Raw genomic sequence first — 24,275 nt, forward strand, 5'->3', positions numbered from 1 at the left:
CCAAGAGAGCAGTCAAGACTATCGCAACTCGGACTTCAATTGTCTATAATCGTTTTGCCGTTACTTGTCTTTTGATGAAAGAGGATTTGGTGTTAGGTCAAAGATCGAATTTCGCCGCTAAAGGTTGCATTGCTACTGGGTTTGCTCTCCTCCCCCCCCCCCCCTCCTTTTTTTTCTTCTTTTTTTTTTCAACTTAGTATTGTTGATTGCTATTTCCTTTTTTTATGATTAGCAAGTGCCGTAGGAGTCTCACAGGATTCAGGAGTACTGCAATTAACCCTTTTCCAGTGACATTGATTCTTTTGTTTTCAAATAATAGTCGTCATTTATATTATTTTTTAACGCAGAAAAAATAAACGTTTCCACCATAAGAGCAGTAAGAATATTGATAAAAAGCGCTTTGAGCACGTTGGGTGGATATTGCCCTATATAAAAGCTCAAGTTTTTAAATTGTAATTTGTTTTTTGTCTTTTGATGAAAACGGTAAGATTTTATTTTTGGTCCAAGTAAGATTGATATTCGCCTTTAAAAGGTTAAGTTGTTTTGTTTTTTCATTTTTTTTGGTTTTGTTTTTCAAATGCAGATACGCTGCTTCTTTTTTTTTCTTTTCCTCAACTGGCAAGCTATCGCTGTACTTACCCGCATGGCTTGCACACACAAAAGGATACATCTAGGTCACAAAACCTTACATCAAGGTCCAAAATCAGACAACTAGGTCACACATCAAGACATCTGTTTCGTTTGTTCCAAGATAGCAAAACAAACCAGACGTCTTGGAGTTCGAAAGAGCTTTCCATAAAATATTTGGTATTTGCAAGACCCCCAGAAACCAATTCCCTATACAGCTCTTGTGCACGGTTACTTATGACCTTGATTTCTTTCGTACCCACCCCCAAAATCCCACTTATTGTGTGTTATAGTATAGGCAGAACATAATTAGAGAATTATAAAAGCCTTACGATATCAGTTATTGTTACGTTTCACTGTTATGTATTTGTTCACAGATGATGCAATTGTCTTTCTTCGATATTCTGTATCTCTGAAATAAAATTGAGATTGAAAAAGGACAAGGCCTTATTCATTTATATCGAAGAAACTAAAAGTATGACGGACGCTAGAGATCTCGCGGAGATCACCGCAATAAGATGTCCTGCCCCAGGCTGTCTAGAATCATGGACATCAAACATCCCTTCAGACGTCCTGCTCAGACTCCTCGACATCCACGAGAGGACTGCTCATCCGACTACATCCCCTGCAACAGCGCCCACGGCCACAGGGGTTAAAGCTGAAAAAGTCAAGCGACCGATCATCTCTGTGTCAGGAACAAGCGAGGAATGGACATACTTCAAGCAGAGGTGGTCGGAATATAAGCTCGCCACGCGACTTAGCGGCCAGGACATCATTTTTCAACTCCTTGAATGCTGCGACGAGGCCCTCCGTAGAGACTTATCAAGGAGTTTCACTAACCTCACGTCATGTGATGAAAATACTCTCCTCGATAATATTAAAAAACTCGCAATCCGCCAAGAAAACGTCATGGTGGCTAGGTTACAACTCCAGCAGATGCGACAAGACAGAGATGAACCAGCCCGGACCTTTGCCGCACGCATCAAAGGTCAAGCTAGTGTCTGTCAGTACGATTTGAAGTGCACATGTGGAGTCAATGTCTCATACAGTGATCAGATGATTCGGGACACTTTGATAATCGGCTTAGCAGACGACGACATTCGCCTCGATGTGCTGGGACAGGCTGACCAAGACATGTCACTCGACAACACCATCCGTTTTATCGAGGCTAAGGAAAGCGGGAAGCGCTCGGCTGGCAGGATTAACCCCCTTCCTCTAACGCTCACCCCTACATCAGTCAACGCAGCAAGTAGCACGTATAGACAAATGGAAAGAAAACGCCTCACTGGGCAAAACCGACCCCCTGAAAGGAAATGCGGCTATTGTGGTAGAGATGGACATGGCACTAAGAAACAAGACAGAGTCAACCATTGCCCTGCATACGGTCATATATGCACCAATTGCGACATTCCGCACCACTTTGAAAATGTCTGCAGAAAACCAAAACAGAAAAGGCAAGGCAACTCTGCAACAGCTGTGTTTGAAGCACTATGCTCGATTGATCGTCTTGACCATCATGTGTACAATTCTGCACGCGAGTCATGGGAAAAGCGCCCATCTGCACAACAGCCGACAGTCCAAATTGAGATCCAAGCCCTCCCGTCAGATGCTAACGACCTTGGAATCGATTCCACCCTGTGCAACCCAACCAATACGGCAAAAGCCCTGGCCATTGCAGACACCGGCTGCCAATCATGTCTTGCTGGAACCTCACTCCTTACACAGCTAGGTTTAACCACTGCCCACCTCACTCCTACTTCAATGAAGATGAGAGCTGCAAATCAAAACCCCATCGAGATCGTGGGTGCCCTAGCCCTTCGAATAACAGGCTTCACACATTCCATGCAACGGAAAACAACGCGTCAAATTGTTTACATCTCGCAAGCAACTGACAAATTTTTCTTATCCATGGAAGCCTGCAAAGACCTTGGTATCATACACCACTCATTCCCTTCAATAGAATCAGCCATAATAACAGACTCTATGAAGACCATCCAATCTGTCCTACATAGTGAATCTAATAATACTGCTGACAAAGACCCTTGCGATTGTCCCCCTCGCCAGAAACCACCACCCCTCCCAACAATCCTGCCCTTCCCAGGCATAGAAGAAAACAGAGAAAAGCTTGAACAATGGCTCTTAGACTACTACAAAAGTAGCACTTTCAATGTCTGCGAGCACCAAGGGCTACCAATGATGTCTGGACCCCCAATGAGACTCCTTATCGACGATGAGGCCACGCCTGTTGCACACCACACCCCTATCCCAGTACCCATCTACTGGCAGGAACAGGTTAAGGCTGGCCTTGATCAGGACAATCAACTTGGCGTACTGGAACCAGTTCCAATCGGGACCCCAGTGTCATGGTGTCATCGGATGGTTGTCTGCGCTAAGAAATCGGGAAAACCTCGCCGAACCGTGGACTTCCAAGCCCTTAATCGCTATGCCACTAGAGAGACGCACCACACTCAGTCGCCATTCCACCAGGCCCGCATGGTTCCACACAACTCGAGAAAGAGTACTTTCGATGCCTGGAATGGCTATCACAGCATAGCACTAGACCCCGAGGACAGACACCTGACTACCTTCATAACCCCTTGGGGCCGATACAGATATCGCGTGTGCCCTCAAGGGTACATTTCATCTGGCGATGCCTACACAAGACGATTCGACGAGATTATACGTGACATCGGCAACAAGACAAAAGTAATTGATGACACTATCATGTGGTCCCAATCCATAGAAGACAGTTTCTTCCAAACAGCCAAGTTCCTGGATACATGTGGCAGGAATGGGGTCATTCTTAACCCATCAAAGTTCTCCTTTGCAAAAGAAACAGTCCAGTTCGCAGGGTTTGAAATTACGCCAACAACTGTTCGTCCATGCCCACAAGTCTTAGAAGCAATTCAGAAATTTCCCAAACCCCGCACAATCACCGACGTGAGAAGCTGGTTTGGCCTTGTAAACCAGGTCGCATATGCCTTTGCATCAGCAGAAAGAATGCAACCATTCCGCACACTGCTTCAACCCAAGACACCATTCGTGTGGACCGAAGATCTAGACAAGCTGTTTGAAGAAACTAAGTCCATCATCGTCCAAGAAATTCAGAGAGGCGTGGAAATATTTGACAAAAACAAACCGACATGTCTGGCCACTGATTTCAGCAAAGATGGCATTGGATTCTGGCTACTACAAAAGCATTGCACATGCGCATCAAACAAACCATTCTGCTGCCGAACAGGGTGGAAAGTGACATTAGTGGGCAGCCGCTTTACATCACCAGCAGAGGCAAGATACGCCCCGATTGAAGGAGAGGCCCTGGCTGTGGTAGATGCCCTCAACAAAACTCGTCATTTCGTGCTAGGCTGTCCCAACCTGATTATCGCAGTTGATCACAAACCCCTCCTTAAGGTGTTCAGTGACAGGAACTTGGATGCCATCCCAAACCCACGACTCAGGAACTTAAAAGAAAAGACACTGAAATATCGGTTCCAGATTACTCATATCCCTGGTGTCCATCATGTTGCTGCAGACACCATCTCACGCAAACCAGTGGGCGAAGCCGAACACCTCCATCTACCCGACGATGCAACCCACATCTCCACTGACCTCAGCCTCCCTACCCTGCCTCATGACTTCCTCATGGCCATCAGAGCACAACATGCAAACCCCAATTTACACGCAGATGAAGAAATACCCATTGGAGGTATCAGCTCAATAACTTGGAACGATGTTCGTGTTGCCACCAGCAGTGACCACTCAATGGTTGAATTAATTGACCTGATAGAAAATGGGTTCCCTGATGCAAAAGACAATTTGCCAACAGAACTTAGACCTTACTTTCAATTCAGAGACAAACTTACAAGTTTCGACGGTGTGGCTTTGTACAATGACCGCATAATTATTCCTCCTAGTCTGCGCGACAAAACCCTTCGAGCCCTCCACTCAGCTCATCAAGGTGTGTCCCAAATGTTCTCCCGCGCTGACGCCTCATTTTTCTGGCCTGGGATGACCGCTGCAATAAGTGAAATGCGAACGAAGTGCCAGTCTTGCAACCGCATAGCCCCAACTCAACCAAGTGCTCCCCCTACCCCGCCAATGCAACCACAATACCCCTTTCAGTGTATCTGTGCAGACTTTTTCCAATATGCAGGACATAACTACTTAGTTATTGTCGACAGATATAGCAATTGGCCCATCGTGGAAAGAGCACATGGTGGATCCACAGGCCTCATTACCAGCCTAAGACGCACTTTCACTACTTACGGCATCAGTGATGAACTCTCATCTGACGGTGGCCCAGAATTCACCTCTACAGCCACAACAACGTTCCTGCGCAACTGGGGGTTCAACACCGTCTCTCCTCAGTGGCATTCCCCCACAGCAACAGCAGGGCAGAGATTGGTGTCAAGACCATCAAACGAATGATCATGGACAACACCGGTCGTGACGGGAACCTTGACACAGACTCCTTCCAATGCGCCATCCTTCAGTATCGTAACACGCCAGACAGGGACACTCGGCTATCCCCTGCGATGTGCATATTTGGAAGGCCAATCAGGGACTTTATTCCGATACACCCAGGAAAATATATCCCCCATAAAACCTGGCAAGAGACCTTGGCCAACAGGGAAGATGCCTTAAGAAACAGGCACATGAAGGATGCAGAAAGACTATCTGCCCATACTCGCATTCTACCCCCCCTTACTGTTGGAGACTGCGTCAGGATACAAAATCAGACAGGGCCATTTCCCACGAAATGGGACAAAACAGGAATCGTTATTGAAGTCCGTCAGTTCGACCAGTATGTCGTCAGAGTTGATGGATCGGGCAGAATAACACTAAGAAACAGAAAATTCCTGCGCCTATATCACCCAGTGATTGCCAGGGCCCCTCTAGCCACACTGCCTACACCCACCACAACAGTGGCAAAGAGCAATAATTCAACGCCTGCAACACCCAAGATGGTCTCCAACTCAGCAGGCCAGAAAGCAACTCCAGAGACAGTACAGCCCGATGCTCCACCGCTCGAAGAGCCACCCAGCAACGGTCCTGCTGACGAAATTATCGTCCCAACAAAACGACCTAACAAACCGATTGCTCCAGCCGGTGATGCCGAAGGAACTCCACCTCCTAGGACAGCTCGCTTGCCCCGCGCTTTGATGGCCCTCCAGCCATACAACAAGCCTGGTCTGAAGGAAACAGACCAGCTACCCGAGAGGCGCTCAAGAATTAAATGACTTTCATTTTACGTTACTTAAAACTCGAAAATCATTTAGTACGAGTCTAATCTATATCCCTGTCCTCTATCTGCGAAGAAAGCACCATATTATTGCAACTGATCATCATTTTTCTAATTTAATATCAGTCTTTGTCCCCTACTTGTCAAGAAAGCACTATCCAAAGACTTGGGGGGCATAGAGAATTATAAAAGCCTTACGATATCAGTTATTGTTACGTTTCACTGTTATGTATTTGTTCACAGATGATGCAATTGTCTTTCTTCGATATTCTGTATCTCTGAAATAAAATTGAGATTGAAAAAGGACAAGGCCTTATTCATTTAATAATAAATAGCTGGGCTGCCACATGCGTGGCTAAATTGGCCAAAGAGAGAATCTATATTGGCATTAGACACCAATTACCTGATGTCCTGGTTTTTAATCCTAGCCGAGTGAGAGAGAAAAAAAACAATCATACATGTATCTGCAAACAGCAGAACGTTTTCATTTTACATTGAGATGGGAAGGGGAAGGGATAACACTGATAAGAAAGAGAGAGAGAGAGAGAGAGAGAGAGAGAGAGAGAGAGAGAGAGAGAGAGAGAGAGAGAGAGAGAGAGAGAGAGGAGAGATGGGCGGGGGGATAGTAAGGGGGAATGGGAAAAGATGAAAGAAACAACGGGTTGATGACGTAGATCAAAGGATTGTTACAGCGGTGTTCACGGAGCGTACTTCGTGAAATTTTAACCTTTTACAGTGACACTGATTTTTTTCTGCAGATTGCTTATGCGGAATAAATCGTTTCACCAAGAGAACAGTAGTAAGAGTATATTTAGACTCGGGCTTCAATTAAACTATAAATCCCAAAGCTTGTCTTTTAATGATAACATTAAGACTAAGATCTGGAGTTTGGGGAGTGTAAGATCGAATCTCGCCATTAATGGTTAAAATTGTTTTGATTTTTAAAAAAATAACACACACACACACACACACGAGCGCGTGCGGTCATGACAGCGAGGACCATCTATTGCTTGTGTTGCAGTTTACGTGTACGTAGATCCTGAGGCTAGATGCCCCGTTACCGTGTACTAGGCACTCCCAAAAAAAAAAAAAAAGAAAGAGACACACACACACACACACACACACGCATCCGCTACGAACTAATTTTGCACACCAATTTTTACTGCACTAATGCACCAAATTGCATACCTATCTATGGACACTTTTTTTCCGTATCTTTTTCCCAATAAACTTTTTTAACTGGGGCCACCTTGATAACAGAAACGAAACCCACACGATTTCGCGAGGAATGATATAATTTCAACACAACTTTTGAAATTCATCAAGGATTGTCCAGTACCGAATGTTTTTTGATAGAAAACAAATGCATCTTCAAATCTAAACTGCTTTTGACGGTAAGCGGTAAGTTTTTTATTTATTTTTCTGTCCAAACGAATTATTTGTCCTGGTATAGACTATAGAAGAAGCTAAGTATTGGTAACACCGGCGCAGCTCTCTAATCCATTATTACAGACCCCTAAGATTTCCCTTCAAAATTCTAGATTTAATTTGGGCTTAAAAAGGAAGTGAACTTGTGACCATTTCCAAATCACTACCTTTCTTTATCGAATCTGCTGAGTGATAGGTATGCTGTGTTGTAGTGTCAGCCATCTTCGTTTTAAACTGTCGTAAGTCGATTCATACTAAACTGTCGTGTCTTCACAAGTGATGGGTGCTATTCGATGTTAATATCGATGTTAATATCGGATTTCATCAAGGCTGAGACATGTTACTAAGTACTTTTAAAACTCTTCATCCGGAATTTCATTTTAAAAATTCAGACTAAAATAAATAAATAAATATAAATCAAGCAAAATAAGACAAAACGGCAAACAATTGCTTTTCCACTTTTATTATATATTATATTATTATTTACGTTCTTGGCTGTAAACTCACATGCAACCATTAATAAAGTAGTCCTTTAGAGTCATTAGGCACACGGACCCGGAGTTTATCCCGGTTTCTATGGCGGGAAACGGACAATAACAATTGCTTGCTATCCTTTTGATATGAAGCTAGTCTATCCCAAAGTACTATCCGCCAAATCTAACGGACTCAGCTACTCATACGCTGCTGGGTGGACAGGGGGTCATAAAAAATTTCGACTGCACCTGGGATCAATCTTTGTTCCTTTGCGTGTGAAGCCAGTGCTCTACCAACTGAGCTATCGGAACCCCCTTCCAAACAATATTATAAGAGCAGGACAATAGTCACACCTACATAGAATTATAACTGGGATTAAGTGATCAGTTATGTGTATTGATAAAAAAATCGACAATAGCCCAGGAGTTCAGTGTCTTATCCTGTAATAAATATTGAGTTTCAGTGACTTGACGCATTGGTGACAATGACCGCAAATCCCCCCCCCCCCCCACACACACACACATCCGGTTGTTTTCAAGGGTAAGGCATTTGAAACCCTGAAAATTGTGTAGTAGTCCTCCGGTCCGTGGAGCCGGAATTTGTCCGCTTTCTATAGCTTGAAATGGACAATAGCAATTTTTTGCCTTGTTTGCTACCCCTTCGATAGGATGCTAGTCTATCGAAAAGTACTTTCCACCAGATCGAACAGAGCCAGATATCCGATCACTGCTGGGTAGACAGGGGGGTCAGGAAAAAAATCTTGACTGTATCCGGGATCGATCTCGATCCCTTTGCTATCGGGAACCCCACACAATTATACTTTCTAATTATTAAAATCTATTTTTGCCCTATGGGGAGCAAGCTTCCTACTGTTCCCCTTGTATCATAATATTATCAGCGAAGATTTTCAGACCACAAGTTTCACAAACTTTCCAGCCTCCCTGTTCTAAGTCCCACTTCATATATTATTGTATATTTCTATCATATTATATATTATCACCTCAAACTCTCCTGTAACTCAGCATTGTTGTTTGTTTGTTTTTTTTTTCCAGTTTCTGACCATCTACACTATCCCTAAATCATTTCCTGCAATATTAACCATATTGAAACCTCCTAGAAGCCGCATGACAATTCAGATCTCACTCTCAGGTCCTCTTTTGAGATTGTTTTTGTCCAGAATATCTTGAAGATTTGTCGCAAACTATTGTTTTGGAATACTTCAAGTTTCTGGATGATACTCTCTGCGTCTTCTCATAGCTATTGTAAACTCATTGCTTTACAGTGACTAAAACTATTATATTCCAAAACAATGCAAAGAACACCAAAAATTGTATTCTATTGCACAACCAATGTGATAATCTTTGATCGACCCTTGATTACTACTTGTCGCCTTGTATTGTGACATTTTTTTTTTGGCCAGTGTTAACCTCGGACTTTACTAAAGTCTTTCAGACTGTTATCACCAAATGTACAAGAGGGCGACACTGCCTTAGATATAGAATAGTACTTAATTTGTTGCTATCCACTGTCCCCACTTACAAATACAGGACCCCAGTAGCTTTGCTTCCAGTGCAGAGGAGATGGCTAAAACGTTCCGAGTAGCCTTGCTCTTCAATGTCGACCTCCCTCATTAATCCATAATTAATTCATATCACTTCCCAAAGGGCAGACGGGATTTCACTCAGTTTGCGTATCGTCCATTGTGTGCGCTGGAGGGATTACCCCAATGTCCAACTCGATTAACTTAAGCTGTTGTGTGGAGCCAATTCCAGATTAGGGCAATAAAGGACACGGGGTGTTTTTCGACACTCGAAACTCGGGTGTCTTTTGTTACCAGATAATTCGACACCCGAATCGCGCATGCGCCGTACGTGTGACCGTACAAAACCGGGGAAATCAAATCAATCGCTTTCCCTGTCAGTCACAGTCCACAGTTACCATCAGCGAGATGACTTGCTCAAGGCCACGCAGCGCAGCGACGGGTGATCGTACTTGTTTTTTGCCATCCACGTTTATGAGTAATTCTCACTAAACTGTATTAACCAGACTATAAAAGTTTATGGTTAAACATAGTTTTGTGTGTTGGTCCGTTTTATATTTCCGGATGGCGATGTTGTGAGCTTCTTAACCAAGCACACACTATAAACGTTCAAGGATACACATCGTTTTGTGTGTTGGTCCGTTATACTTCCGGATGACAATGTTGTGAACTTCTTAGCCAAGCGCATACTATCTATATTGATAGAGATATACCATTTCTACACATATAGCTTTAGGTCATCTATTATTATGAGATGTTGCAAATCGAAGGAGAGGAAATTGACGTCACTTAGTCCTTTGTTTTTAACCATCCATTTTTTCTGATTAGTTCTCACTAATTTCTATCAAACGTTCAAGGTTACACATCATCGTGTGCGTTAATTCGGCTGGTTGATGTTATGAGTATTTAAGCTTGTTCGCTAAACGCACGGCATTCTGTGTTGCGAGGTTGTCGCACAGTATCTGTAATTGTATACCCTTTGCTGTTTACGTCATCTGTGTCAGAATAATATAATGTGACCTATAGGTAGAACGAAGTTGACGTCACTTACGTCTTAGAGAGAGAGCGCGCGCGCGTGTGTGTGTGTGTTTGTGATAGAAAGAACGAAAGCAAGAGAGAGAGAGAGAGAGAGAGAGAGAGAGAGAGAGAGAGAGAGATATGGTCGTGCAGTTGATGGTTTGTGTGTTTGCAAAGACGAACAATTGTAGAATTTTTGTCAACGCCAACAACAACAATATTTTTTACGAAAAAAAAAATTCTACCCTGCTTGGGATGTCGAATTCTTTGCTGACAATCCACACCCCAAGTTCGGCTGTCGAATTATCATGTAGCAATATACACCTGAAACTCGGATGTCGAATTATCCTGTGACAAAATACACCCGAAACTCGGGTGTCGAATTACCCTGTGACCAAAATACACCCGAAGCTCGGGTGTCGAATTATTCTGTGACAGTCGAATGACGCATCCTAAAGGATATTGCAAATATCGAATCGTTCCCATCCCTATTTAACTGTTGGTGGTAGTATTAGCAGTTTATTTGTTTTATATGTAAACTCTTCTTTTCAAAGAGTTTTAAAAGTCTCGTCTTCCGGAGAATCGCATCTAAGGACGCTGAACTGGAATTTTGTTTTCGTCTTTAGATGAGACCTTTTTATCAAATTGCACACAATGTCTAGAATTAAATATGTTTCAGACTTTGACAAATCAGTTTTATTAAATAATTTTGAAAATAGAGGATGGATTCAAGTAGGAACAGAAGATGACTGGAATTTTTATTGGTGTGTAATGTTGTATTTAAGATTTAAAATTTTTTATGCAGCGACCCAGGTCCCTGTCCACGTCTTGCTTTGTTTACGTAGAGACTGCGACCAGATGTTATAAAGAGTTGTAAAGCTAACAGTTTGACCAATTTTTCTGATCATTTCTTTTCATAATTTATATTTTGTTAATCAAATTTATTTTTAAAATGTAGCCTGAGAAAAATTTAAAATATAAAATTTAGACGGGCAATTTAATCTTAATCTTTATCTTAAGCCTAATCAACTAGGCTGCCTCTATTCTCAACCCCCCCCCCCGGCCGATTGGATTACCGAAAAAAACGTCGCCGGCTTTTTGCGATTTGGATTTGATTGATTTTTTTAAAATTGTGCAACTTGTGACAAGAAACTTAACAAATTACTGCATTACAACCTTTGGATTAAACATACAACAATTGTGGACTACTATTATGAAGACTAGCATCCTAGACTAGGGGGGTGAGAATAGTCACTTCGAATCAACTAATCAGACTTTGAATAAATAAACAAACCCTACTCTATACTCGGAATTTAAATAGTCCATGAAATGCACAAATTTTTCAACGGAAGCTAAGCGGAAAATAATAATAATATATTAATAATAATAATAATAATAATAATAATAATAATAATAATAATAATAATAATAATAATAATAATAATAATAATAATAATAATAAAATAATACTAATAATAATAATTCCTTGGTAAGAACCAGAACCACCAAGTCCAAGGTGGCAGCCAGGTCTCAGCAAAATGATGGCAGAGATCTCGCTGCTAATTAGACTTATATGATTTCACGTCCATCCAAATATTTTATGGTTTATTCATATAATAATGTTTGGACGAATATTAGGTGAAACCATAGAGATTTGAAGATTTTAAAAAAAAATGCGTAATATCCACATGGAGCCAAATCACAACATTCTCGGTCCCAGGAGGTGTCAGGTACACCAGTTTGTCTCAAAATGAAAGACATTAAAAAATTATGAATGGGTTTGTATGTTTTAAAAATGTCCTCTTTTCGTTTATCTTAAATTTAAATTTCTTGGCCTGAAGTGGAATAGCAAGAGTGTGATTTTGGTTCCAGGCGGACACCTTTCTAGTTGTAATATTTATGTAATAGTATAAACAATGATGATGGGTCAGAGAATAAAGTTCTCTTTTATAAAGGAATGTTTACAGCCACCATTGCATTTTATTTCCTGTCTTATCATTTTTAGTTTTATGTGGATGAATGTTCTATTTTCTATCTGCTACTGCTAGAACGCACGTCTTGTTTAAGGACAAATCTTTATGTTATTGCTTGAGGGGATTTAAGAAGTGGACCAGACCTCCTGCTTATTAAATTGATATTGATATGTGTGGCTTCTCATTTCGAGGTGTAGTGCACGCCAAGCTTGTCAAATAGAAATTATGACAATGGCATCCTCCCTTATGATCATAACAATACATTCCTATGGTACTCTCAGTTCTCACTGAGTTTCTTATGGGTGTGACTATGCCCATGATGGTCTAATTAGGTAAAGGAGTAAGTGTGGAAGTGGGACCTCACCCGTGAGTGGTATATATACTCAATTTCTCACTTACATACTTCATACTCACTTGAAATGTGGTTTCTTCTATACTTGTTTATGCTATACATTATGTTACCCGCTCAATATCTCATACTTATTCCTGATACAAAGATAAAATGCATAGTATGAATTTTCACAAGAAAATGGGCAATACCCTATGTCCTCAATGAGATGCCATAGACATTAGAAGGGGAGGGAAAGAAGGAGAAAAGTTTAATGTTTATATACTCTAATAATAATAATTACTAAATAAGATGTATGATTCTTTTTCACCAGGGCTGGTGTCCACAACATCAGAAACATTTTCAGTGTTGAATCAGGCTTTCGGCTTCAAGATGATCAGTAAGTTAATCACTATTACTGTTAGTTTATAACTTTTGTCCCTGCCATGATCCAATTGCAATGAAATTTGCCTTGAATTTAGGGTAAACTGGTGATGTGATTAAAAAAAAGTTTTTATTTCGTATTTTCTACAGACATAATTTCAAGAAAATGAATCTAAAGATATTTTTTCTAAGTTGTTTTTTTTTTTTTTTTTATTAGAAAGAAAAAGTAGACCTTTAGAGTCAGACTGGGATCATTTCAATTTCTGTAGCTCTGTAATGAACAAAAGAATTGCTTCTGCCCTTTGAAAAGATGTTAATCTATTACAAGTACTTTCCACCACCTGTAAAAGAGAGCTTTCCAATTACCCCTGGTTTGGACAGAGGGGTCAGAAATATCCCCCACTGAACCCAGGACCGATAATGGTCTTCTTTGCTCATGATTCGAGTGCTGTAGGGGTTGAGTTATATTGATTTCCTTTTTTTTTTTTTTAAAGTACATTTAAATACTTATCTTCTTCTGTCAAACACTAATTGAGCTTGACTTGTTTGTATTTGTAAATTTTACTATCAAGTAGTCAGTTGAAAATCATAAGAAATGAAGTGAGTAGAAAAGTACCAGAAGACAATAGAGAATAAAATAGTCATTTGAAGCACATTTCATTTGTGACCATTCGTCTCAAAATGGTGCTTGAAATTAATAGACCCTTTAACTTATAGGTACAATTTGAGTAAAAATAGGTGAATTAAATGGAGTGATTTTGTTCCTTAAACTTTAAAATACTTAAATTTCATAATTCTGATCATTTTAACAAAAAAAACTCCATTTTCCTCATTTAGTTCATTCTGACATAACACTAGATAGACACGGCGGGTTACATTGCATCGGTTTTGGAAATTTCTCACTCAAATTTCTTCAGATTGTTTATAACTGAAAGTGATTCAGTTTATATATATATATATATATATATATATATATATATATATATATATATATATATATATATATATATATATATATTATATATATATATATATATATATATATATATATATATATATATATATATATATATATATATATATATATATATATATATATTTAACGTTTACTGATTAACAATTAGTAAAAGACTTTGACATTGACCATTCCCTTGCATAATAGTATCATATTATTATCTCCTTCAGGGTCATAAGACCCATGGACCTTGAGGTAATTCAATTCTGGTTTCTATAAAGTTAAAATTAAACTTTAAGGATAGACTTGTTCCCAGTTTTACCTCAATGAATTGCAGTCTCCTGTTTTGTTATTTATTGAAGCATGCACATGCTGCTTGTTTTTCTAATCTAATATATTGCAGCATATTGATTGAATTATTTGGTTATATCATTATAATAAAAATATTTTTTTCCTACTGAATTTTGCCTGTAAAATATGTTAATTATAAACTGAATTGTGATTGAATCTTTTAAATTATTTCTCCAGGGTCATAAACCATTTTCCAAACCATGTTGAATTGACAAGAAAAGATTTGATGGTCAAAAACATCAAGAGATATCGAAAGGATTTGGAGAAGGAAAGTAACCCCCTTGCTGACAAAGATGAAAATGGAAGGTTTTACCATTTAGGTATACAAATTATGTCACTTTAATTGAAACGAGTATTAAAACCTTCTTAAAAGTTTCATCCTACATCAGATAAGAATCATGACTCTGAATAGTCTGATTATATATTGATTTAACTGTTCACAACATGAAGCTAAATTTTGTCTCGTATATAAGTATTACATATTAAAATTGACGTAACACATCTGTTTGCGTATTGACCACCAATTACTCCTCTTAATCGGACTCTGTTTTGCGCATGACTCTTCCTATTTTACTTTAGCTCATTCCCAGTTGCCTCAACCCCTCGCTACAGTTTTACTTCCATCTGCTGCAGGTCCTGGCCCTTTCCTTTTACCTTTATTTTTTTTAAATGTTAGCGCAGTTCTTGTATTGTAGTACTGTTCTTAGTAAGAAAAAAAAGTAAAGCACTTTATTTATCCATTTGCGAAATAAGTAGTACTGACATGGAATTAAATTGGTCAAGAAGGAAGTATATAAAACCAATTTATAAGTCATAAAAATTAATTATATATTCACTGAAATCTGTGGAATAGATAAATAAATTAGACACAGTACTGTAGATTGTATTAAAAAGTTAAGTCGTGTAAAAATAAGTTTGATATATTAAATAATATGTGCATAGATAACTTGGAGAAAAAATTATTAATTTACTCAATATATATTATTATAAGTCAACTATGTACATGTCTGTGAAATATAAAGAATTTTGAAATAAATTACAGTTGACAACATATAAGTCGACGACACCCATGTTGATTTCAGTCAAGTTGTTTTTGTTTTTTTTTACTGGTTGGAGTTTCACTGCTTGCATATCAGGCACAGGTTGGTTCAGTGGCAGTAATATTTTTTGCTGGGATAAATTTAAATCTAGATCAAATTACTTTATCATAGTCTAGCTTTATCATCCAAAGAGTGTACAAGCATGAGTAATAATTGATTATTGTTTCTTCCACATAAATCGGCATAACCTCAGACCGAGTGGTTGCTATGCCCCCCAAAAGACTTTATATCTAATAATTATAATTCAATTATGCGATCTTCATTTGGGTTTTTTGGTTTAATATGCCCTTGTAATCAAGAGACAAAATATAATTTTCTTTTTTATTTTCAGATTTTATTCCACAGACTTTCATGCTTCCTGCTGACTACAATCTCTTTGTAGAAGAATTTCGAAAGAATCCAAATACCACTTGGATTATGAAACCATGTGGAAAAGGTTATTTATATTTTCTTTATTTTTTAGCCTTCAAAGTTTAATTATGAGATTAAAAAATAAAAAAGATAAATAAGTAAATATCATATACATATATGTAAAATATTTGAATTACTATTGACTCCTACAGATCTGTTTCATGCCTTTTACTTTGGGTAATCTTCAGGAGTGAAATCGCTATTGTTATTATTTATAATTGTGTGGCGTTTCATACTTCCTGTGAATTAATACACACAATTATAAATGATAGAAACAACAATAACGATTTCTCCCAATAGATTGCTCAAAGTAAAAGTCATGAAACAGATATGTAGGAGTCAATAGTAATTCAAATATTTTATTTATATATATTTACTTTTATTTCGTATATATATATATATATATATACTTAATCATATCAGATTTGATTCTTGAAAAGTTAAACGTGGGAAGCAAGACGGTGCAATGGACAGAATCAATTCAGGATTTTAATAATATGATAAAAAGATGAAACCTATTCAATAACTACCATTATGAAATGTAAACAATACAAACTTATATAATGATATTTTTTATTATTCTCAGCTCGAGGGATTGGTATATTTCTGGTGAACAAATTGTCACAGTTAAAAAAATGGTCCAGAGATGGAAAAGGAAATTCGTAAGTCAGTTTTTAAACATTTGCTTAAAAGAAATATAACTGCTCTCTTGCAGGTTTTAAGGTTGCATATTTCAGTCACCTGGCATCAACCAAATACTTCAGATAATTCTCATTTTACCCCAGAACCATCACATTGTGGAACAATTTACCACGGAGGTTACATCTGCACCCACGTTAGCTTCTAGATCACTGCTGACTTTTCCCCTTAATGTTATTGTTCATGTCAACATCTCTATAAGTGAATGTGGACATTAAAGGAAGATTCAGATGCAGAGAAGAACAATGATATTTTTCCGCTATCAATATCATGATAAACAAGGCTATTAATATCATATCTAAAGAATTATATTAAAGAATAAAAAAAATTTCGCCTTCTGTAAAGTTTGTAGCAGTCATTTGGATTCAAATCCAGTGCTATCAGTTGACAAGAATAAGAAAACATTTCATGGATTTAAAAAAAAAAATGATGGTTTTAATTATTTATGCCCCCCCCCCCCCCCAAAAAAAAAAATAAAATAAAATAAAAATAAAAATAATAATCAGCATAATCGACTTCCAAAAGATTTTAATGGATTTTCTATTTTTTCAGATTTACACCGCCAACAGCCAAAGAAACTTATGTGATTTCCAAATACATTGACAACCCTCTCTTAATTGGAGGAAAAAAGTTTGATCTCCGTTTCTATGTTCTTGTAACATCTTTCCGGCCACTCAAAGCGTACATGTAGGTGATTTCCATTACATTTAAGATTTTAAAAGCACTTATCCATTTGTTTGATAAAGTTAATATGAAATGCAACTCGCCACGGTTTAAACCATTTGCCTACCATGGGAGTTTTTTCCTATCCAGTTATACAGAAAGAAAAGAAGTAAGAAATCAGTTTAATATTCACATTTTTTTCTATTTTCAAAAGGCTACTGTTCCCTAATTTAATAAACCCTGTGCTATTTTGAGTAATTGAAAAGGGTTGAATGTCTGTCTAAAAATAAATCTCATTACATTTTGACTGGCTCAATTAGACACTTTTGAGAGATTTATATATGTGTTATCCACTTTTCACAATAGTAACTGATACAGCCTTTGAATAACTGATGTACTGTAATGTTCATCAAATTTTATTTTAAAAATTCCCACCTTAATGTTAGAGCTCCAAATCTGAATTTCTTGTACAAACACATGCACCTGATTTATTTTAAGAAATTCCATTTCCTTTTTAGCTTAATCGTTTTTCCCGTTGAAAACTACAGTTTAACATGTATTGCTTTTCCTTTTCAGGTACAAGCTAGGGTTTTGTCGGTTTTGCACTGTAAAATACAATGCGAATCTGAATGAACTTGACAATATGTTTGTACATCTTACCAATGTGTCTATACAGAAACAAGGGGTATTATTATTATTATTATTATTATTATTATTATTATTATTATATTATTATTATTATTATTATTATTATTATTATTATTATTATTATTATTATTATTATTATTATTATTATTATTATTGTTATTATTATTATTATTATTATTATTATTACTATTATTATTATTATTATTAATATCATCATCATCATCATCATCATCATCATCATCATCATCATCATCATCATCATCATCATCATCATCAACATTATCATCATCATCATCATCATCATCATCATCATCATCATCATCATCATCATCATCACCATCATCATTACTATGATTAGTATAGTTTTTTATTATCATAATAATAGTAATAGTAATAATAATAATAATAATAATAATAATAATAATAATAATAATAATAATAATAATAATAATAATAATAACAATGATAATTGTTATTATTATTATTATTATTATTATTATTATTATTATTATTATTATTATTATTATTATTATTATTATTATTATTATTATTATTATTATTATTATGATTATTATTATTATTATTATTATTATTATTATTATTATTATTATTATTATTATTGTTATTATTAACATTATTATTATTATTATTATTATTATTATTATTATTATTATTATTATTATTATTATTATTATTATTATTATCATTACCATTCATTTAATCTTACTGAAACATTTCTAGAAATAAGGTGAATTTATTTCTGTATTTTTATATGAATTGCAGGATGACTATAATGCCATCCACGGAGGAAAGTGGACTGTACAGAATTTACGTTTGTTTATAGAGAGCACGAGAGGCAAAGAAGTATCTGACAAACTCTTTGATGAAATTAACTGGTTGACTGTTCATTCTCTAAAAGCTGTCTCTGTGAGTTTTAGCATTCGCCCTGTCATTTTTAATTCTAATGCAATATCTAGTCTGTTTTATTGAGCCTTATGGATGGAAATGCTAGAGTAATAATAATATTTTCGCCAAACAGCTTCCATATTTCTATGAGAGCAGAGGCACATAAAGAGACAAGTACAATATATTTAAGTGTAAATAATGTATCATCCCATTCCATTTCTTTTAAAATTAGAAAAATTAATTGGAAAAAAATGACCTGCTTCATCGCTATGCTGGGAGTTTTTCTTTAAGTTATAAAGACTGTACTAGGTTTTTAAAAAAAAAAATTGGTCCCAGCCAATAGCAACACTTAACATGTAGTACAAGACATGACGCCTCTCAGGCAATTTACATTTTTTTTCGACAGAGACAATGCTGTTAACGGCCAGGTACTCATTTTACACCTGAGTATGGTGAGAGAATGTGAGTAAAGAATCTTTTCCAAGGACTCAACTATGCACAGCTCAGAGCGGGACTCAAACTCAGGACCTTTCCGATTGGAAGGCGAATGTCGTACTACTAGACCACATAGTGCGCATGTTATCATGTAAATTGTGACCCATGAGTTAAGCAAGATGATTTACTTAAGGCCACACAGTCATGTAGTGAATGCGACATGAATCTGGTACCTACTGGTTACAAAGTGAAGGCTATTCTGCTGTGATTCACTACCTATTCAGAATTACTAGAGATTTACTCAGAGGTTAAAGGCTTTTATTCATCCAATTGACTATATTAAAAGATATGTTTTGATACTCAATGATACTCTAACGGCTTAAGTTCCCTTTGTTAGGTACTCTTAATTTTTTTTTAAATTACTGAAAAGAGAGATTTATCTTAAAAATCAAATTTATTTGTCTTTTCTTTTTTTTTTTTCTTCTTTTTGAAATTGACATAAGATTTTAATGATATAATAATAGTAAATATATAATAATATAATAATAATAATAATAAAAATAATAATAATAATAAAAATTTATAATAATATGATGATAATAGTAATAATAATAATAAGATAATAATAATAATAAAATAATAATAATAATAATAATAATAATAATAATAATAATAATAATAATAATAATATTAACAGTAATAATAATAATAATAATAATAATAATAATAATATAATAATAATAATAATACAAATAATAATAATAATAATAATAATAATAATAATAATAATAATAATAATAATAATAATAATAATATAATATAATATAATAATTAATTATTATTAATATATATATATATATATATATATATATATATATATATATATATATATATATATATATATATATATATATATATATATATATATATATATATATATATATATATATATATATATATATTTTAATGAAATTGAATATCATTCTTTTCTCACATATTATTATTATGATTTCAAATTTTCCAGGGAGTGATTTCAAATGACAGACATTGCTTTGAATGTTATGGGTAAGGAAACACTTTTTAATTCTTGCTATCCCTACTAAATCCTCATGGGAAAATGAATTGCAATAGATTTGGACAAAAAGATAAATTTATGTCCCACTGCTTCATTATTATTATTATTATTATTATTATTATTATTATTATTATTATTATTATTATTATTATTATTATTATTATTATTATTATTATTATTATTATTATTATTACAATCGTATGATCAATTTTAGTCTTAGACTATTTCTGTAGAGTTTGGGATCCACGCCTAAAATCTGACATAAAAACAATTGAAGGTGTCCAGCGCTGCACTACAAGATTTGTCTTCAATTACTGCAACCCTTATAGCAGACATGATCACACAGTTTGGATGGACTCCCTTACAAGACAGACGGAAAGAACAATGATTAACTCTAATGTTCAAAATTACAACAAAAAAATGACAGCCATCATCACCAGAACAACGAGACATATAACAAAATTCACAATTTCAAAGTAAAGCCCACTCATAAATACTTAATTACCAATCTGCAAACTTAAACATTTTCAAGCACCCTGCACTATCAAAGACTGGAACACTCTTCCCAAATCATGTGTGAACTCAACTTCAAGCAAAGATTATCAAACTACTTCAGTCCAAGCACCAACAAAGGCTGCCACATTCAACAACTCTCTCCTCCCCCAAATACAAATACTCAGAATTGAGTCGCCTTCGAGTAACATTCAGATTCAATTTCAGAATTCGGTACTCTGACATGATTAACAAGATGCAGAAAACTATATTTTTAGTCTACAGTGTGAAATGATAGTTAGACTAATATAAAAAGTTATGAACAAAAATGGATAAAACAGCTTCGAAAAATAACAAAATACCGAACACGGGCTCAAAACCATCTTCAGCCAATATAAAAAACAATAAAAATATTAATACATTACTTTAATCCAAAGAAATGTTTGACATGGCAGTCCGCAAGTGCCCGAAACATTTCATGTTTGATATTCTGTGTTCTTTTTTGAAGCTGTTTTATTCCTTTTTGTTCATTACTATTTGAAGTCCAGAGCTTCTAACAGTTAAGTATCACTTTGAGATGAATTTGCTTTATCAAAAGGAGTGAATGCCATTTCATGAACTGAAAAAGGTAAAAACTTACTTTTTTATAGCGCAATATCCACTTAACATGCTCAAAACGATTTTCAAGGGGTCACAAGCCAACAGCAATACTTACCGTGAAGGACGAGACATGATGCCTGTCAGGCAATAAGAAAAGACAGTGCTGTTTAAGGCCAGGTACTCATTTTACACCTGAGTATGGTGGGAGAATGTGAGTAAAGAGCCTTTTTCAAGGACTAACTATGCACCACTTAGAGCGGAATTTGAACCTACGACTTCCAATCTGAAGGCGAGTGTCATACCAGTAGACCACATAGCTGCACAAAAAGCAAAGAGAAATAAAAGTTTTATAATTTTAGTGATCTTGACTTACACTCAATATTCAGTATAAATGTCATATTGATCTTAAAATGTTGTAAGATGAATGATTACTTTTAACATTTTAATGCTGAAATAATAATAATAATAATAATAATAATAATAATAATAATACTTTATTGCATCCCAAAAAGGAAATTTTTTGTACAGACGTGTTATAATTTACACATAAGATAAAAATACAATGGAAATAGGATGTATATATATAAAAAAGGAGCAGCTCTATAACCAGAGCTGCGCTTTATAATATGAATAATTTCAACACTGTAAAATAGTTAAAACTGTCACCATAAATTGAAAATTGAAAAGATTGCAAAACAAATAAATTAATAAATTAATATTTATATTTTAAAAAAGTAAAAATGAGAAATAATTATATAAAATGATTATTGCTTGTTGTTATAAAGCCTAATACTGGATGGCAGAAAAGATTTTCGGTGTCTCTCTGTTTTCGTTGAAATAGAGAAAGGGCGACCACTTCTTTCTGACATAATAATTGATGGTCTTAGTGGATGATACTGGTCATTTAATATTTTAGTTATTTTATTTATACAAAATTTCTCGTATAAAAGATCTACATCGTCAACATCATTTATATAGCGTTTAATGGATTTTTTAATATTTGAATTTATTTTGTTCCTTTCCACTGCTAAGCAATTGCCTCCCCAAGCTGTTATACAAAATGACAAAACACTTTCGATTACTGCTCTATAAAATAATGTGCAGAGGGTTTTATCTATTCTAAACTGAGAGAGTTTCGATAAAAAATATGTACGTCTGCACATCTTATGCCTAATTATTTTCAAGTGTTCATCCCACTTGAGCCTGTCATCAATCGTTACACCAAGGTATTTGTAGTGAGGAACTCGCTGGACGAATTGGTCCTTTAATTTTAACGGTTCTATCGGTTCCTTCACTCTCCTAAAGTCAATCACTAGCTCCTTTGTCTTGCTTATGTTAAGCTCTAGGTGGTGGGCATCACACCAAGACACAAATCTATCAATTTCTTGCCTATAAGCCACTTCGTTGCCATTTGTTATGAGGCCTTGAAGAGCGGTGTCATCTGCAAACTTTATTAAAGGTACACTCAGGTTTTGACTTCTACAGTCATTCGTGTATATTGTGAATAATACAGGGGACAATACACAACCTTGAGGAGCACCAGTATTTGTAGTTATACAGGAAGATTTGTTTTGCCCTAATTGAACATATTGTGCTCTCTCCGTAAGAAATTCGAGCACCCAAGCAATTATATACTTGTTTAAATTCAGACTAGTCAATTTTTGAACAACCAACTGAGGTTGCATTGTATTGAACGCTGAAGAAAAATCTGCAAAAAGCAATCTGCAATAGCTCCTAGCGTGATCTAGATGCCTGTAGATGTTGTTTGTAAACAGCAAAATGGCATCCTCTACGCCACGTCCTGGTTTGTAAGCAAATTGATGACTATCACTCAATGGCATAAACTGATTCCTAATTTTAACAAGAACAAGTTTTTCTAAAGATTTCATGACTATTGAAGTCAGTGCAACAGGTCTGAGATCGTTCATAGTTTCAAGTTTTTCTTTTTTTGGAACAGGAATAATTTTTGAAGTTTTCCAAATTTCAGGGATTGAAACGCATTGAATTTCCTATAATCAAATTTTCTCCAATTATACATCTGGTTATGACTACAGGCAGGGGTCTCAAAAGCTCAGTTGGTAGAGCACTCGCTTTGCACAAAAAGAGACTGAGTTTGATCCTGGGTGAAGTCGAGATTTTTTTCTGACTTCCCCTTTCCACCCAGCAGTGATTAGGTAGCAGGATCTGGTAGGTCTGGTGGAGAGTACTTTGTGATTGACTAGTGTCCTATCCAAAGATAACAAGCAATTGATATTGTCCATTTCATGCTATAGAAACTGGGATAAACTCTGGCTCCATGAGCCTATGCTCTGAAGGGGTACTCTTTTTTATGATTACAGGTTTAAACATTTTCATCAAGAGAGCAGTAATAGCAATACAACACGAGCTTCAGTGAAGCATGAGTCGTACCACTGGTACTATTATTCTCTTGACGAAAACGGCGCGATCTGATATAATGTCAAGTTGGAGTATAAATTGAACTTTGCTTGTATAGAATTAAGTTATAATCTGTTATATGATGGTCTCTCTTTTCTTGTTATTTTCAAATTTCAATATTTTAAAGTTTACTAACTTCTAGTTCATCATGAATATTTATTTTACACCGACAAGTATTATGCTTTTATTTAACGTTCAATATTAGATATGCCACTCCCATACAGTTCCTGGTGATTTTCTTTTCTATTCTTTTAACCTCCAAGATTCCATTGTTTGAGTTATCTCCTCTCTAACTTTTTGTTAACAAAAATATTTTGTACTATTTTGTTTTGCTTTCCTCTATTTGAGTGTTTTTTTTCCCTTCTGTCCAACCCTCACAGGTATGACGTTATCATAGATGACACTCTCAAGCCTTGGCTTATCGAGGTAAAAATTAGTTATCAAAGTATCATGAGATCAGTAATAAGAATTTATTGAGTTATTCAAGTTGT

The 24,275-nt window shown here is 35.8% G+C and overlaps 2 protein-coding genes across 6 annotated transcripts in view; one reads left to right on the plus strand and one right to left on the minus strand.

Moving 5' to 3' along the window:
- Positions 1 to 24,275, minus strand: part of LOC144978441 (transmembrane protein 41B-like) — a 45,608-nt gene that overhangs the window by 18,945 nt on the left and 2,388 nt on the right. Inside the window, exon 1 of one of the 2 annotated variants that reach the window (XM_078924508.1) lies at positions 7,465 to 7,571. The exons of the other annotated variant lie outside the window; for it this stretch is intronic. Coding sequence (XP_078780634.1) covers positions 7,465 to 7,519 — 55 coding nt within the window. The 5' untranslated portion in view covers positions 7,520 to 7,571. Of the gene's footprint in view, positions 1 to 7,464; positions 7,572 to 24,275 lie in introns of those variants that run through there. 2 annotated transcript variants of the gene reach the window in all.
- Positions 7,132 to 24,275, plus strand: part of LOC144978440 (polyglutamylase complex subunit TTLL1-like) — a 72,582-nt gene continuing 55,438 nt past the window's right edge. For 2 of the 4 annotated variants that reach the window (XM_078924503.1, XM_078924505.1), the window contains exons 1-10: positions 10,890 to 11,092; positions 12,964 to 13,029; positions 14,497 to 14,639; positions 15,751 to 15,855; positions 16,417 to 16,492; positions 17,082 to 17,216; positions 17,769 to 17,877; positions 18,624 to 18,767; positions 20,206 to 20,246; positions 24,165 to 24,210. In XM_078924503.1, the coding sequence (XP_078780629.1) occupies positions 10,983 to 11,092; positions 12,964 to 13,029; positions 14,497 to 14,639; positions 15,751 to 15,855; positions 16,417 to 16,492; positions 17,082 to 17,216; positions 17,769 to 17,877; positions 18,624 to 18,767; positions 20,206 to 20,246; positions 24,165 to 24,210 (975 nt within the window). In that variant the 5' untranslated portion in view covers positions 10,890 to 10,982. Of the gene's footprint in view, positions 7,271 to 10,889; positions 11,093 to 12,963; positions 13,030 to 14,496; positions 14,640 to 15,750; positions 15,856 to 16,416; positions 16,493 to 17,081; positions 17,217 to 17,768; positions 17,878 to 18,623; positions 18,768 to 20,205; positions 20,247 to 24,164; positions 24,211 to 24,275 lie in introns of those variants that run through there. The other 2 variants (XM_078924507.1, XM_078924506.1) reach the window with 2 other exon arrangements.

Source organism: Berghia stephanieae, chromosome 8 (genome assembly GCF_034508935.2).
Source record: "Berghia stephanieae isolate SIO BIC M18660-M18661 chromosome 8, UCSD_Bste_1.3, whole genome shotgun sequence".
Lineage (NCBI taxonomy): Eukaryota > Metazoa > Mollusca > Gastropoda > Nudibranchia > Aeolidiidae > Berghia > Berghia stephanieae.